The following is a 17,790-nucleotide window of genomic DNA, read 5'->3' as shown; positions in this document are numbered from 1 at the left end:
ATGGGATTTTTACACATTTTGTAGAAACAATACCCACAAGTTGACCTTTGCTATTTTTTTTCACAAATGCACAGTCCTTGACAAATCAGACAACACCAAAAATTATTACTAAAGAGGAGAAATAATTGACCAAACACAATTCTCTTTACTTTTCTTTTCATGCTACCTTTATAGAACATGTAATGTTTGACGTCTGTTGAGTTGGTCAATTTTGCAAAGGACAAGGTGATAAATATATCTAGCCAGAACAAAAATGAAGATGTCAACTCCAAATATGAAAACTTGTAAAGTTATATTACAACATAAGGACTTCTTTTTATTATCAGAATTTTCCAAATGCAACCTGCATTCAGTTGGATAAAACTGATTTGTCACAAAGGAGTCATAACCAAAAAATTATCCAAACATTTGTCCTTTCTCTTTTTTTATGAGGCATTAGCTTATTTACTGACCCAATAACCAAGTTTTTAACCTCAAAGGCTGACTGAATGGTAACTGACACTTATTAGTATGTGGGAAGAGGGGGGTGGGGGCATCATTTCTAACATGTTTATGAGATTTCCGACTGTCAGTAAATGCAGCATTAGTATGGTGGGAGAGGCTGGTTTGTTGACTCAGTCAGAGCGGCGGCGCAGTTACTGGCAAAGTAGCTAGCATTCGGTCACAGTTCAGGTGACAATTTCTCACTTATGTAGCTTTTCTTTTTAAAATATGACCAGTGTTATAATTTAAGGATGTGTTTAGTTATAAAAGGAGTTCCGTATTATCATGCTAGATATTTAAAAACCCTGTTTTTAGCCAGCATTTGCGCAAGTTAGACGATTGACAAGACAAACGACAGAAGTTCCTGCGGAGAGAGATGGCTAATGCTATACTGGCTAGAGGTAGCTCATACAGCAGTTTAGTCAGCTAGTCAGCTGACTAAGACATGGAAATATTCATATTCATATGAATATTTCCATAAGGATTCTGAAATTACAATTTATCCAGTCAACAGTTTGACTATTTGTTATCAAAATCACAAAGCAGCAGCTGTAAAACTCTGCTCCTGGCTGCTCGCTGGCCTTAGAAGTTAGCAGAAGGCTATTAGCTGCACGTCTGGATCATCTACCAGAGTAAGTATTTATCTTCTCTAATATTTCATTGACAGCCTTTATCCTCTGTGCGTGTAGAATATACAATTTAAAACCTCTCACCTTAGTATGTTTTCTCCAATGCACTTATGTGTGCAATCTTCATGTAATCTAGTGTTAAACATACATTGATGGGTGTGAGGTTGCTAGCGTTACGTTATTTATTGACGCTACAGCTAACCATTGCTCAAAAGATCCAGGCCTTAATGCAGTGACCCTGTTCACGAGTTAAAAACATTTGGCATGGTATTTGCAATGTTACAATCGAACCAGTTGCATGTAATGGGATACAACAAACCTCCGAGTGAGCTTTACACCTGTCACACTAAGAGAAATTGTGCAGAAAATGCACTGACTTTGCAGAAGTATTCAGGTCTTTTACATTGGTTGATATAAGAGTACAGCAGGGCAAAAATACCCTAGAACTAGTTGGTATCCAGCTTTAAAAATAAACCCTTACTATGGTAAAATTAGAAAAGCATAAGTAGTTTAGTACTATTCAATCCCTCCGTGTTATATTTAATCTGAATTGACTTAATCAAATTACAAATATGGATGCAGTCCATGTGAGCAGTGTGGAACTGTTATTTTAGCACAGTTTCTGAGATCTATGAGAAATGTAAAACCTGGCTACATTGTTTTAAAGCCGATGTCTTGAACAAAACAGTATTTAAGATGTGTGCTGCAGTTAGGAAACCATTCTTCTTCTTCTTCTTTTTTTTTTTTAACCAACTATCAACTATTTATATAGAGTCAAATCACGGCAATGCAATCTTAAGACGCTTTACAGACAGGAAAAAAAAACATTATGAAAGCCAATTCATAATAGCCTCAACAGATTGAGTTGGAGAACCTTTCAGAACCTTCTTTCTGAGTACAAACAGTATGTAAGGGGGGGAAAAAAGTAACCATTTACTTGCCATTAGAGCATATCTAAGCTGCCAGCAGATGTTTTCTCTCTGGTAAGGAGCAATACAATAAATAAAATGATTAATAAGTAAAAAAGTATTTAAATAAATAGTTTGAAAACTAGTTGCCTTATGTTTACAGAGCGACTTACATATATGCAAATATGCACTATATAGAATATTGCAGCAGCATAAAAAAGAGGAACGTGATTTGCATTGATCTACTGGTTATCTGTTAAACTGTTCAGCTAAGCGACTGTAGTGGGGGCAAAGCCCTGGATAAGCAGTAGAGGATGGATGGATAGTGGGAGTAAAGCTGTTTGAGTACCTGTTAGTCCTGATCTGCGGTTCCTACCAGGTGGGAAGAAATGAAAGAGACTAAGCAGTTTTATATGTAATGGTGAATTCCCATGTGATGCAATCATGAACTTTTTCAGAGATAGTCCAGAGTAGCATATGAAAACAGAAGTGCAGCGTTTTGTCTATACTGCTTGGGGAGCAATGTATAGCCATCTAAAACATCCAGAAGATGAGGGAGAGTGGTAGTAAATGAATATCTCGTAGTGTATTTTCTGCCAGTGCATGTTGCAAAATGTTCAGGGTTTGTACACTGTTCTGTAGTGGATGCATTTTATATGCACTGTAGTGATAAAAAAAAAAACTTTGCATGTTGTACACAAATCAAAGCAATTTCCACACTGTTCTTATTTATATCATACCTTGTATTCTTTGGACTCTGTCTACAATGAATTCGCCTTCATGCTGCATCCCTCACAGTTCTACCTGCCATTGTGCATTTCTAGTAGAATAATATAAAAAGTCTGGACCAAACCTTCTGCATTCTCTTGTAAATCTCCAATGTTAAGGAGTGAAAATATCTTTTTATGTTTAGGTGCTCAGTGTGTTGCATTTAAAAGCTGCTACAGGACCACAGTAACAACATAACCTGCATAGGTTGTGGAAAGAATTCACCCAGGTTTGATTGATATTTCAGCCCTCAATCTGCTATAATAGTAGTGTGGTGTTTCCTTTAATTACAAATTGCAAATTTAGTGTACATGGTTAGGTTTACATTAATTGGTCTGGACTTAAACAACACAAATCAGTGTTTTCTGAACATGGGGTCAACTTGCTGCATCCGTCAACCTATTTCTGTGTTTAAAATGTCCATAAAAGCCTTAATAGAAACCCTGTGTCTGTATTTGGGACAAGGGGAAACAACACTAATGTAAAAAGGCTGCTGTTCCAAAGAACAGATGCTTTGTGCTTCTACCAAGTCAGAAAGAATAATGGATTAAGCCCAACTGAAGATGGTATGTGCAGAAAGTGTGATATAAGACTGTAAAGGGGATTGTTTAAAATGTAACAGAATGACAAAGATGGGATCGATATCTCTATATTCAATTCACAAAGAAACATCTGACTGTTTCGTAACTGTCACTCACAGAATTAGATTTACAGATTTTGTAACCCTTTTCCTGACAATGGTTCTTCTGTACTGCATCTTTATGTAACACTTTGTTACTCTATGCAGCAGTTCATATCACGTACCCTGACCGTGATATTACATTTGTATGGAAATGAAGCCGCTGCCATCATTCCTGCTAACATTTTGCTTACAATTGACTTAAGGTTGGATGTTGCTTATGGCTTCCCTGCCAGTTATGGACACTGTGACAAACTCGTGCCCTGCAGTGCACCAAAATGGTACCGCCCATCGGGAATCTTCAGACACAAGACCAGCTACTGCCGTTCTGAGGCTTCATTTGTATCAGAGCAGCCAGGAAGCAGCCAACTGCAGCTTTCTCAGCTACCCACCTGGGGATTATGTGGCTGAAGAGCTGTGTGTAAATGCAGCCAAAGCATGCAGTGAGTACTCAAACTGTGCAGTTCTAATATGACTTTAGTAGTCTATGACAGGGCCATGCAAGGGGGTGAGACTACACTCACCTGCATGTTATGTGTTTGGTGATAAACCAAAGCACAACTGACATTTTAGACAATATTTATTGACCTTATATTCACCTGTGTGGGTACTTAAAACAATTTTTTCTTATGCATGTCCTGCATTGTGGCCTATTATAGTATGTGTATATATAATCTAATACTAGGTTCCAGAACATAATTTGCTTATTTTTCATCCCTTTCTCCAAAAACTCTGCAGGTATATCACCTCTGTACTACAGCCTCTTTGGTCTCTTCCGAGAGCGAGATCGCTTGTGGTTTTCCCCCAACCACATCTTCCAGCTTGATGATTCGGCCTCGGAAGATGTGTTTTTTAGAATACGGTAGCATACATTATTTTTACCTCTGCATGTCCCATAAATGTTTTTACATATTAGAACTTAAACATCCCTTTTACTTAAATTCTTTGTTCCTCACATTGGCAGGTATTACTTCCCTGGGTGGTATAGTAGTGGAGCATCCAGGGCTTATCGATACGGGATCAAAAAGGGGTCAGAAAGTCCTGTTCTTGATGATTTTGTAATGTCCTACCTCTTCTCTCAGGTAAGCATCTATATGTAACCCTCTTTATGTTATTTAAATAACATAGTATGTGTGTTGGTTAAAAAAAAAACTATATATAATACAGCTCTGTGTGTAGCCTTACACCCCACTGTTGTAGAAAACCAACCACATTACATCAGCAGTTTTTAAGTTATGATTTGGTGTACTGGTTCAGATTTACACATTGACAAAGCAGATTAAAATAGAAATGTGACAACTGCAATGTTTATTGTTTTCCTCTCTATTCCATACATTACGTACCCATACATGCAAGTGGAGCTGGCATTTTCACTTGGTTTAGCTGGATACAAGGAACTTATTTCCGCTTGAAAAAATGTTGCTACTTGGATGCAAAATAGAAAGTTGTGTGCACAAAAGTTTGAGACTCTTTTAGTAGCAACGAAGAAATGAAATCTCAGCCTTCTTGTGTACTTTCGTAAACTTCTCTGTGGCCATTGTCCATAAACGCCTGTAGTTCCTGTCTTTGTCTGACACATTCAAAGCTGCAACACAGATTTTTGTCATATAAAAATAGTCCACTGTGCATGCCTGCAAGGCTCAGTAACTGACATGGCAAAGCAGGAAGCTTCTTCAGACTTTAGGAAGCCTCAGGAGTATGTCATTGTTTGGTAGTATTGAACAGATGTAAACTTTTATGTAGAGTTCTGAGCACCTAAAATAGTCAGTGTCATATAGATAGTGAAGCTATGTTTTTTTGTTTTTGTTTTTTTTTTCTCTTTCGTTTAGTCAGGTTTTTTTATTTTTCATTCCCCATATATAGACTGGATACAGAGGATGGAAGTGACTGTCTTCTTAGCCCCACAGTGTTGCCAGGTTAACATGTTTTAAAACGTACTAACATTTAGTATGGACAAAGAAACTACACCAGAAACCTTTTCAGACAAATCATCAGAGCTCCCTTCACTTAGGTGTCAGAACTTAATAATGGCTACTACTTGCAGTAGAATTATACATGTATAATGCAACTCAAGCCAGTAAAGACCTCTTTTTGAACAAAGGGATTATGTGGAAGTAAGCTTTTGGGAATCTACCCCATCTCATGGAAAGCCTAAAAGTCAATAAATTTTAAAAATTGCCTTTCCCTACTCGACTTTAGTATGTGTCCCTGTGTTTTTGCTCAAAGCAATGTGTTCAGTTTAGAGTGTTTTCCTTGTTGTACTAGTGATAAAATAACTGCACAGGATAAAAAGGTGAAGGAAGATACCAGCTTGTTTAAAGTGGAACTATTATGTGCATTTCAGGCTAATTTATTTTTATTTCTGAGCCCAGAAGGGCTGAGATTGATCGAGTTATTGTCACAAATCGCTTTATTTACTTCAGACCGACCCTCTCCATAGGCTGTCAGATCAGCCTGTGGGCAAAACGAGTGGATTGAGATTCTTCCGCATTAAACTCTGCCTCCCGCCACTGAATTCCATTGGGAGCTTGCAACACAACTGCTTTTGCCGTCATTGCTCATATGAACTCAATGAAAAATACAAAATACAATGTCAACACATAGCATACAGCCCTACATGTTGGAACCTGAATCAGACCCTGAAAACAAAGTGGAAAACAGCAACCCACAGCAACGAATGCAGCCGGATGTCTCTCTTTGGTAAACTCACCAGCCATCGTTGGAAATAACTTTATCCAACGTTTTCCACCCGCCTGATTTATTTGTACATGCCCTTGTTAACCAGTAGAAGGTAACCAATCACCGAATCTTATCCCCCGGGACATCACAAGGATTTCGAAGTAGAAAAAACTTTCTAAAACGACGCGTTTTTCGTTGCCATGGAAACCGAACGGAGAGCGTGCTGGAACTCAAACTCAAACATGTGTTTAGGTGAGAAAAAACAGTGCTGTTCACATGTCTGATGAGGATTCAACACTGTAACACTGTAGAAAGCTCAGAAAACTCCAAATACCATAATAGCACCCCTTTAAATAAATCATTAAGGTTTGGCATGACACAAATTAGCAAAAATAAACTGAATTTCATTGCCATAGAAACGTTAGCAGTGTATTTGACTCTAAACTAAGACTTGAATTGACCTTTTCATGAACTGAAGGATTATGGGGATTTATGCCTGTGGCTTGGACCTAGAAGCGAGAAAGAAAGCGGTGCCAAGGGGGTCATTTAAGTACGTTGTATTTGCAGCTATTGAGCCAGTGCACATGCTAACATTCATGCTGGGCAGATGTTGTTTTTACTTTTTGAAGGAAGCTTTGGAATAAACTATAGTTTAATCACGGACTGAGTCACTGTGTGTTCTTGCCAGGAGTTTATTTCTGCATCTTTTGAGGACACTAAGCAATAGGAGCTAAAGGAAATTCAAAGTCTCCATTTTCAGTAAGAAATTATAGGGTATTTGCTCGTATTTAAGTATGCTCCATATTTTTTAGAAATGTCCATTATTCAAGAAATCTGTCAAAGACAAAGTTAAATAAATAATACACTGTAATTATTTTAAATAAATAATACACTGTAGTTATTTTTGTTTGTGCAAGCTTACATTCATGGCAAGACTAAATAAGTGAATGAATAAATAAAGCGAAAATAAAAAAGACCCAGCGTTGCCTTGTAAATCAGTTGTGTTTTGTGTTCACACTGACTTATTAAAGTCAAAACAAGAGTTGCAGACCTGACGTCAGATTCACGTCAGGTTTGCAAGATAGAAAGGTCATTGATTGCTTATTTGTGATCTTCTATCGTGCATCATTATACATATGTGGGCCTGCAAGAAAAGAAAAATATGTTACTGCGAGCTTGTCATGTTTAACTTCCTTTAGGCTGTTATTTAGTCACACTTGAGGCTGCAAAGAGTTTGAGAAAACATTGAATTTACATGAGCATCTGCCCTATTTGAGAAGGAATAAGTGAAAGTGTGAGGAAAGATATAAACAATGAATTTAAATACATTTAAATTGTATCTGTATACAGTAAGTGTCACATAGTCAAGCAACCTGCTTTGCACTAACCATAACAAATCCATGCTGGTTTACTTGGAAACCTAATGATATTCCTTTTCTGGTTGTAGCTCAAAAATTCTACATGCTTACAAATGAATGAAAATCCTTTTGGTTGTAGATTTATCCTGTAACTGTGGGTGAGCTAAACATCTTATCCATGCACGCTTTATTAAAATTGGCCTAAATCACATGGAAGCCCAAGACTTCAGACAAAGTTTTGTTAAGGCATGTTTCAACATAAATGCTGACTGACATTTTCTCGAACTTTAATTTAGAGTTGGGGCCGATTCCATCCAGTGTCTGTATTGAGTTCCGATATTGACGTGATTCATTGATCATACATCCTGCTGATCCCTGATCCACCTTGCATTGTACAGATGGACCTCTCATTGTTTTGTGTTTAGAAATTAAAAGTAGTATGCAGGTTTAAGCCAAACAAGATATGTTGATGCAGAATTGGTTCATAAAATATTTACTTTAGAACTTGTGTAGATAAATAATTACATGTAATTTAGTTTTTTAGCTCTGAGTTTCTAGTTAGGACACAGCATTGCCAAATACCTGCACTTGTGAGTGTGATGGGGAATGAGCTGCCTTTGCTAATTTAGCAAGTCAAAAATGATACTTTTTTTTTTGTCTGGAAAAATAACAAATCAAGGCAGTAAATTAAATTGTATTTGCAGCCAAGGTTTCCAGGATAAAAAGTTGTTCAGATAATAAGGGAAGAGAAAAGAGTGCAGGAAACACTTGCTGACGTGTTCTGTTTCAGTCTCTTACTAGGAAGTGTTGTGTTTTACTCCAGTCTAATAAAACATTATGCAATCACAGCTATACTGACAATAATCACAATTATGTTGATGTAAAATTATTTTAATATTGGCCAATATCCAAATTACAGATATGATAATCAGAATGGAACCCAAAAAAGCAGATTGGTGTATGTCTACTCTGACAAGTTACATTGATTGTTTTTGTTAACTCCATTTTGTTCCTCTAATTTTTTTTTGTCCAGTGGAGGAATGACTTTGTGAATGGTTTGGTGAAGATTCCCAACTCTCATGAAACACAAGAAGAGTGCCTTGGTATGGCTGTGCTAGACATGACAAGAACGGCTAAGGAGAGACAGATGTCCCCTCTGGACATTTATCACACTATAAGGTACTTACAAACAGGAAAAAAAACTTCAATGTACTTCATTTAATTAGTTGGAAAGTAATTGAATTGTCTACAGTCTAAACTCTAAAATAAATGGTGGGATGGGTGGTTTGTTCATCTGCACAAGCTCTACACTAAATGTTGTGTTTATTGTTGAGTGCAATTACCAGATTAATTCTCTGTCTGTTTATGTGGAGGAGCATAGACCCTGTATTCTTTAACCTTGTTATAGTCAACATATCTTTTGAACAAAGAAATGGAAGAGAACAAACCCATTCATCCTATGCTTTTTGGTGTACGAATGCCATAATCTGAAATATTTCAGGAATTTTAGGCATATGGATATGTGCTGACAAAGGAATCTGCTTGTCTCTTTCAGTTACAAGTCCTTCTTGCCAAAGGACATGAGAACTCAGATCCAGGACTGCAATTTCTTAACACGTAAACGAATCCGCTTCCGCTTCAAGCGCTTCATCCAGCAGTTCAGTCAGTGTCGAACCACAGTCCGTGATCTGAAGCTTAAATACCTCATCAGTATAGAGTCGCTGGATACAGCCTTCTATACAGAAACCTTTGAAGTCAAGGATCCATCCAGCGAACAGCTCATCGTCCTGGTTGCAGCGGACACTGGAATACAGTGGTGTCGAGAAAAATTGAAAGATTCTGACCAGGTTGGTACCTGTCATTTAGTTTTTGTGATGCATTGTATCATATTAAGCTGATTTTCATACGGATCATTGTAACTCAGCTGGGAGCCTTTCATACCCAAGTAATTATACTCAAAATGATGTCATGGTCTGGTTGGCCTAAAATTTTTAAAATCTGAATGAGATCAAGACTGAGGAAATAACGTTTGGGCCCAGTGTCAGTGCCAGCTCTTTGTCAGACGTGGGCCGTCAGTCAGTACAGCAAGGCCACTGCGTGATGATGGACTCGGAACTTAAACTTGATAGACAAGTTAATGAGGTTGTGACAAGTAGTTTTTTCTCATCTTCGCTTTTTAGTTAAAATTAAACCTTTTTTTTTTTTTATCCTCTGATTTTGAGTGCGTCATGTATGTTTTTATTTCCTCGCATCTGGACGACTGCAACGCACTTTATTCTGGAATTAATCACAGCGCACTTTATCGACTGCAGTTCGTCCAAAATGTCAATGTACGCCTTTTAACAGGAAACAAAAACCATGAGCACATCTCTCCTGAATGGACTGGCCCCTAAATACATTTCTAACCTCATCCAAATGTACACTCCGCCGCACGCTCTGAGGTCAGAAGAGCACCGCTAGCTTATCGTCCTGAAGAGGAGGCAGGACCTAAACTGTGGAATGCCCTTCCTCCCCTCCATGTCAATACGGCTGCCACCCTGGAGTGTTTTAAGTCTCGTCGTAACACTAACTTTTATTCTCTGGCTTTTAACACTGCGTGAGTTGTGTGGTCCTCTGTGTCTTTTTTAATTTAATGTTATTAAATTATTTATTGCCTGTTTATTGTGATTTATTTTATGCTTATTTGTATCTATTGCTTGTATTTTAGTATTTTAACATTGTTTTTCTTTTACTCGTGCAGCACTTTAAAAAACCGTTTACATTTATAAAATCTGCTGAATAAAGAAAGTGGATTGGATTGGAAAATGAAATTATCTATTACTGCTCTTTATTATAAAAAGAAAAACTTACTTTTGTTATTTGTCCAGGAGCTGCAGACTTTGTGCGACTTCCCTGATGTCACTGACATCAACATCAAACAGGCAAGCAAAGAGGATGCTGCAGAAAGCCGGATGGTCACCATCAGTAAGCAAGATGGCAAAAATCTGGTAATTTTTCCAAAATAACGTCTTTCACGTGTCACTTTGAAACATTAGTCTCACTTGATCACATCTAACAGAAAATGTGGAGATTCTAATTGTTTTGCTCTTTCTTTGTTCATGCTTAGGAGCTTGAGTTTCCCAAGCTGTCTGAAGCCCTGTCCTTTGTTTCCCTGATCGATGGCTACTATCGGCTCACCACAGATGCACATCACTACCTTTGTAAAGAAGTGGCTCCTCCTAGACTTGTTGAGGCTTTAAACTCTCATTGCCACGGCCCCATTTCGTAAGTTTTAGTAAAATGTTACTCATTTACTTAATTAGTTGACATGGTATAAAATATCTTAAAGTTTTGTTAAACGTTTCTTTGATAGATTTGAAATGCATATTGTCTTTCCACACCATGTTTCCATGTTTTTATAGTAAACTAATCTTGCTTGTGCAAGGCTTTAACCAGCTCCAAACCCCATTAGTTTTGTTTGTTTGATACTTGCATCCATCTAACATGTACTGTGTCATTGCAATGAGTCATGGCGCTGGAATAAAACCACAGAAACTGTGACAGTTTCTCCTAATTTTATAGTTGTAACAAAAAGCTCAAAGATATGAGGAGAGTTTGTCAGTTTACAAATGCATTTAATAGATGGAGCAGAATGTTTATGTTAAGTGTCTGAACGTTGGTTTTTAAAAGATAGCCAGTTCTTTCTGAGATACAGCAAGAACAATGAAAGATGCACATTCTGGTTGAGAGCATCATTAAGATTTTAACAGTTCTCATTCTCTGAGCGGTAGGAAGTCAAAATAAGTAACATGTATAATTCACCTCAGCTGATGGCCGTTTGAGGACAGATGCACAACTCCTGCATTTGAAAAACATAAATGCGTGAACTGTGTCCAACTAGCAGTTTGGACATAAAGTCTTGGCCTGTGTATGAACATGAGAACATAACCAGCCATCACAGAATTGGTGCTAGTTTTAGATATTGTGAGGTGTATCTAGAAGACTGCATTGGTAAGTGGTTCAAAGTTGGTCTACGGAGTTGTAGATTTCTCGTATTCAGTTTCTTAAGTCTGCGATGTCATGTGGTTGTGCAAAATGTTGCTTGTTTTAGAGATAAAGATGGCAGAAGAGAAAACACAGTTAATTCTCCTCTCACAGCACAGAAAGTAGTGGAGATTTTCTCAGTCAGTAGGTCGGTAGTTTGATCCTTTTGCTTCCCCAATCAAAATACCATGTCAGAGTGTCCTTGGGCAAGAAGATCCCCACATTATTTCCAAAGCGTTAGTGTATGAGTGTGTTTATGAGAACAAACACTGCATAGACTAAAAAAAAAAAAGCTCTGAATGCAGAGTGTGGCTTGTTGTGTGAAAGCATGCTATAGATCCAGTCAGTTTTACTGTTTAATCCACACATTTAATCAGCTGGGGAGAAAGATGGACTAACTTTGACACTGCTGAAGGTGTCGCTCCATAAAGAGATGGTCAGCTGATGTTTAATGGCATTCCAGACACCCAAAGCTTGATGTATGAGAGCCTTTACACAAATAGCAAAGTGAGAGTGAAGTTATGTTTCTGGAAACCGACTGCATTATTTGTGCCAAAAAGAGCAGCTCCCTTTAAGTCTGCCAGTTTTATTCCTCACTAGAACCTATTCTATCAACACCAAGCTTTCTTAGACACATGCAGAAAGCTCCTGCTTAACCTTTGTTGGCTCCAGAAGTGAACCTAAACGTAGACAGAAGATGAGATCTGAAGACTTAATATGCATTATTTTATTTTTGATGACTGTAAACTTATTCTGCTTGGATTATCTGGTTAAAGTTGTTTAAACTAAGTTGTAAACCTGCAAGGTTTGCTGTGTTGAGGGACGATAACGTTACAAACCTGAGAATGACTTGAATCCAATATGGGATGGGGGTGTTACTTGTCTTTATTTTTATACTTACAGCTTTGTTGAGCTCTTTCACTGTTAAATTGCATATATGTGTTTCAAATCAACTTCCTGTATCTGTTTAAAACTTAAATAAACACATAGCATAATAACAAGAACTACAAACATGATAGACACAAATAGAGCTGGAAACAGGAGCTTGCATACAAGTAAAACTCTTGTGATGATACATACACAAGAGGATCCTAAATGAACAGAACCTACAGTCTGATATGTGTAAGCAGAAAGCTTCAGGCGACTGCCTGGTCTGAGGTGGCCTTGTGTCCAATCTCTGTGTATGTTGTGGGAAGCGAGTCTCTCCCAGGGTGTAACAGATGACCCACCATGTAGCCACAGAAAAAGTTTCCTGTGAATACAGTAGGTATAGAAAAGCATTTCACTTTGCTTATTGCTACAGATGAAAGTGGATGGATATGTCATGCTTCCTCACTGTGACCCTGCAGTCTACAGTTCTATGAAACACAGCTTTGAGCAGATGGTTGTTTTTTAGGAATGCATCATTATTTTTCAAAATGCAGCCTTGCTAACAAGCAGTCCTGTTGTGGTTTTCACACAGGTCCTCTGCTACTAGTTAATACTTTATTTCTTCTGAAAATAATAGCTTCTTTTTTTGTTTTCAGAATGGAGTTTGCCATCAACCGCCTTCAAAAGTGTGGAAACAAACGGGGGTTGTACATTTTGAGATGCAGCCCCAAAGACTTTGATAAATATTTTCTGACTTTCCCGGTGGAGGTGAGTATCATTCGCTGATGTGGAGTTATTTCATCTTTTAATCAATATAACTAAAAAAATAAATATTTTTCTTTAATTGTATCTTTTTTTTTTTTATCATTAAAGATTTACAATGCTTTAACTTTCATTTAAATTCAGTTCAACTCATTTGATCTTTATGTAACACCAATTCCTCAATCATCTCGAGGCATTTTACAGATATAATCAATTCAAGCCAATTTGTTGAGACTCGATAAAAGCAAATCCACATTTGTCCAGTTTATAACAACTGTGTTCACACAAGCAAATGTTTACAAATAATAGTTCATGAAAGGAAACCAGTGGATTGTGATGAATTCAGTTCCCTATCCCAAGCATGCACCGGTGGCGGGCAACACTGGAAAGACAAAATCATTCCATTTCAACTGGAAGGGAAAAACCTCCAGCAGAACCCGGCTCAGGGAGGGCAGCCGTTTAGGGAATCTGCATTATTGCCTCTCTGTATTGCTGTCAATATGATGCCAATAAATTTTCGAATACATTTTTCTGTCATTTGTGGCCGTAGCTGATTGAGACCCTCAGTAGTCATAAAATTTGTACTTCAGCTGAGTTTTTGGCCTGTTTTTCTTTTAGTATATCAGAGGAATATGTCTGCTGTTGCCTCTTTAAAAGTACTGAATTTTGTCACTGTTGAAGTAGTACCAAGTGAAGTGACCAGTTGTTTCTGCTGCACAAGGTTTTTTAGTTGCAAATATAACTATTTTCTTGTATGATTCAACATTCAGAGATGTTTTTTAATATTTAAATGAGACTTGTTGTAGGCCTGATATTGTTCATTTCCACACTGAACCTGAATTAGCGTACATTTCCACTGCCTGAACTCTTTCTTTCTCCTAGGTGTATGATGCAGTAGATTACAAGCATTGCCAGATTACCAGGTCGGCAGCTGGAGAATTTAATCTCAGTGGAACTAAAAGAAACTTCAGCAGCTTGCAGGAACTACTCAGCTGCTACCAAAAGGAAACCGTTCGCTCAGACAGTATTATTTTCCAGTTCAGCAAATGCTGTCCTCCTCTGTCCAAAGGTAAGGAGAAAAAAAACCAACCTTGGCATTACACTAGACCTGCAAGTGTTTGTTAGCATTAGATGAAAGCACGTACAGGGCAGGCATTACACAAGTGCTTTTGGTGGCATTAGGTTTGTGAATGTCACAAATGAATATTTAAATAACTCCAGTGTCAATCTCCATTTATTGATTCAATCACTTCCAATTCATGTGATTTATCTTCTATTTACAATGGTTTTTTTTAACACAACTGTAAAAATGGGACATGCAAAATGGATGATTGTTCAGGTGGAGCAATCAAACTAGTGCTGGTAAAACAGCCTTTTACTACTTGATCGGGTATTAACCTGAACAAATATTGAAATAACATGAAATTATGCAAGTTAAGTGAGGCCAAAAGATTCATGATCACCTGCAGTCTGTTTTTTTTTTTTTTCCCCTGAAACTCCGAGGTTACATCACAGTTGAAATGATCTTCAGTTCTATAATTTCTTTCTGAACTTGCAGCTTTTTTCTACTGTTTGGCTTTTCCAGGATTTGTCAGTGTTTTTGTGTTTTCGTGCATGTTGTTATTGAACCTTCATTTCAGCATAAAACAAACCTTACTGGCATCCATCATATGAGTCTTTCTGTTGTCTTTAGTTGCTTTTTTTAAAAATATTATTTAAAGATATTTTATTTATTTGCTTCACCTCTGTCCCTACAAATGTTATCCTCTCCACTTTGGGTTAATTTAAAACCTTAGTATTCTGTAAAAGGAAAATACCAAATGTTGTTGATGACAAAATAACTGCACAATTTTTTTTTTTCTAAACTCTTAACTCATACTGTGTCATCATCATTTCTTACACTTTTCTTTCTATGTGATACTTACGTTTTTGTTTTGTTTTCTTTAACATGAATGTGAATCGGCACATATTGAGACAGATAACATTCTCTTTCTACCAACAGAAAAGTCCGGCCTTCTGGTGTGCAGGAGCAACAAGGGCTCAGAAGTGCCTCTGTCTCCGTCACCACAACGGCACAACATCAGCCAGATGGTGTTCCACAAGATCAAGAAAGATGATCTGGAATTTGTAAGCTTAGTTTTATGTTCATCAGTGATGTCTGTAAATTGTATTTATATTCAGGTTCAATAAATTTTGTATTGTTTTTACAAATCATGATTGATGTAACATTTAAGTGTACCATCTGTATACAGTTTGGTATAAATAAAGCTTTGAATTAAGGCTGTTACTTCCAAGTTATTCTAAACTTCATGCACTTGTGATCTATCTCCCAGATGGAGAGTCTTGGTCAAGGGACATTTACAAAGATATTCAAAGGGGTCCGAAAGGAGCTTGGAGACTACGGACGTGTGCACCAAACAGAAGTTGTCATGAAAGTTTTGGACCTAGCACACAGGAATTACTCTGAGGTGTGTGATACTTTTTTTTTACTTGTATGCAAATGTTTTATTGTAAGGGATTTTAGAAGATAGGCAATCCACAGATCTACCCACTTATTCTAATGACATTTGACTCATGGTGGTTTGAAAGATTTCCCCTTATAGTCATAATGAATTTTATGTATCACTTGTGTAACTCCTTCACTATTTTTTTTAATACCCACATTGGGACAAAACAGTTCTAGAGGTAAACTGAGTAGCTCCATGAAGAGTTACTATTAGAAGCTTTTTGTCTTGTTTGCATTTCTACTGCAGATTGGAATAATAAACAGACCTAAAAGCCATGCTGCAGCTGGAAAACAGATCAAACCTGGCGTAAGCCCATTTTAGACTGGTCAGAATCTCTCCAGCTGCTAACATCTGACTAAATCCCAATTCAGTTCCATGTTGATTTGATATTTCAGTTGTTGCTAGAATAGTATAACTGGTGTGTAGAAATGTCAAAATGGATATCAGAAGTGCTGAATGAATGACTCAACATCCCTGATGTGACAGTAACACAAATTCCAAAACTAGGTGGAAATTATCTTTGATTTCTAAGGGTGTGTATTGGTAAGAATCTGGCAATACAATATGTATCACAATACAGGCCAACAATATGATATATTGCAATACATCAGGATAATATGAGCAAGACAATATATTGCTATTTTTCTTTACTGATAGTAAACGCTGAATCCTGTTGCATGCTTGACATCAACTTACTGAATAAGAACAGAGGATCTTCATTTCACTGCAGAATAAATAACAACACTGATATTTATGTACAAGATAAATAAAGAAATAAAAAACCTGCCGTATCAGTAAATGTTGGTTGTTTGATAAAATCAATACAGTGCTTTTGAATATTGATTTAATATTTTCACTCAAAATATTGCAATATTTTGATATATCTAACACCTCTATTGATTTGATGTTTTATTTAATTTTATTGGGCGTTTAAAGTATAAAACTTGACAACAACACATGTGGTCAAACAAGTATAAAGTCAGGGCTTAGATAAGAAAACTCTCATGCCTTGCTGTCCATGCTTGTTACATCTGCCATACAGCAACATAATTCCACACTTCATGCATGTATTGCACATTTTACTTCATAAAGTTTATATGAAAACGGCAAACAGGCATCCACCCATCTATCCAAGTGCAGGGTCATTATGTGGTACATATTTAATAAGAAATGCTTTGCTTTAGATTTTAAAAGAACTGGAAATTATAAAGGTGGAGAAACTGAAACTGTTAAGACAGCAATGTTCTCGCACACACAGGTAACAAACAAGAGTGTGTGTTAAGTTTGGGAACAGCTGCTAGTGTTAAAAAGCAGGAAGTGAATTTAACTGAAAAAAGTTGGGGTCAGTGAAAGGGTCCTTGTGCTTTTCTGTTAGTCTCATAGTTCTTTGCATATTCATTTATTCCATCTTTGAAGTAATAACATTGCTTTTTTAATTATTTTTCTTTTCTTTTTTTTTTTTTTCTTGAGTTAAAGTAATTTAGGTTATAATCTGTTTTATTTCTCTTGTCCTGCAGTCTTTCTTTGAAGCCGCCAGCATGATGAGCCAGTTGTCCCATAAGCATCTGATCCTCAACTATGGTGTGTGTGTATGTGGGGAAGAAAGTAAGTCTGCTGCAGAGAGACACACAGCAGTGTGTTATACTGTATGTCCTTGTATAGTTCATTTTCAGTAAATAGGCGCAGTAGTAATTGTGATCTCATGGTGTTAGCAGTTCACCATGTTCTTCTGTAATCTTCACCATCCTCTGTAACCCAGAGCTGAAAGCAGTGCTTAGTTTGTTTGTGTAGTGGGCTATTCTTAGAAGGATTATAATACCCTTTACCAGTGTCCCCTTCTCCTTCACATGCACCACTGCCTACACACTTTCAGACTTCTGCTGCTGCACGGCATAATGTTGACATCTGCCCCAGCTGACGTGCATGTGTCACTTAGACTTTCTTCTTTTTTAATATGTAATGTTTGCATTTGTCATTCAGAATTTTTGACGAGTTTTGAATAAAATGCAAAGATGATAAATTGCACATATATGATGCAGAAAATAATTTAAAAAATAACATTCAGTCTAACATTGTGCTTGATACTACATTAATGCATTTCAAGCTTTGTATTGTAAAACGTTT

The 17,790-nt window shown here is 37.1% G+C and overlaps 1 protein-coding gene across 1 annotated transcript in view; it reads left to right on the top strand.

Moving 5' to 3' along the window:
* The first annotated feature begins 673 nt into the window (after positions 1-673).
* jak2b (Janus kinase 2b) overlaps positions 674-17,790 on the top strand; it is a 31,382-nt gene continuing 14,265 nt past the window's right edge. Inside the window, exons 1-13 of the mRNA XM_079251352.1 lie at positions 674-1,115; positions 3,674-3,910; positions 4,206-4,329; positions 4,432-4,549; positions 8,538-8,683; positions 9,060-9,351; positions 10,372-10,491; positions 10,611-10,768; positions 13,054-13,165; positions 14,042-14,228; positions 15,162-15,286; positions 15,493-15,627; positions 17,184-17,271. Of these exons, the coding sequence (XP_079107478.1) occupies positions 3,679-3,910; positions 4,206-4,329; positions 4,432-4,549; positions 8,538-8,683; positions 9,060-9,351; positions 10,372-10,491; positions 10,611-10,768; positions 13,054-13,165; positions 14,042-14,228; positions 15,162-15,286; positions 15,493-15,627; positions 17,184-17,271 (1,837 nt within the window). The 5' untranslated portion in view covers positions 674-1,115; positions 3,674-3,678. The remainder of the gene's footprint in view (positions 1,116-3,673; positions 3,911-4,205; positions 4,330-4,431; positions 4,550-8,537; positions 8,684-9,059; positions 9,352-10,371; positions 10,492-10,610; positions 10,769-13,053; positions 13,166-14,041; positions 14,229-15,161; positions 15,287-15,492; positions 15,628-17,183; positions 17,272-17,790) is intronic.

Source organism: Telmatherina bonti (assembly GCF_933228915.1).
Source record: "Telmatherina bonti genome assembly, chromosome: 13".
Classification (NCBI taxonomy): domain Eukaryota; kingdom Metazoa; phylum Chordata; class Actinopteri; order Atheriniformes; family Telmatherinidae; genus Telmatherina; species Telmatherina bonti.
The sequence above is the reverse complement of the archived record's forward strand: the minus strand, read 5'-3'. Positions and strand labels throughout refer to the sequence as shown.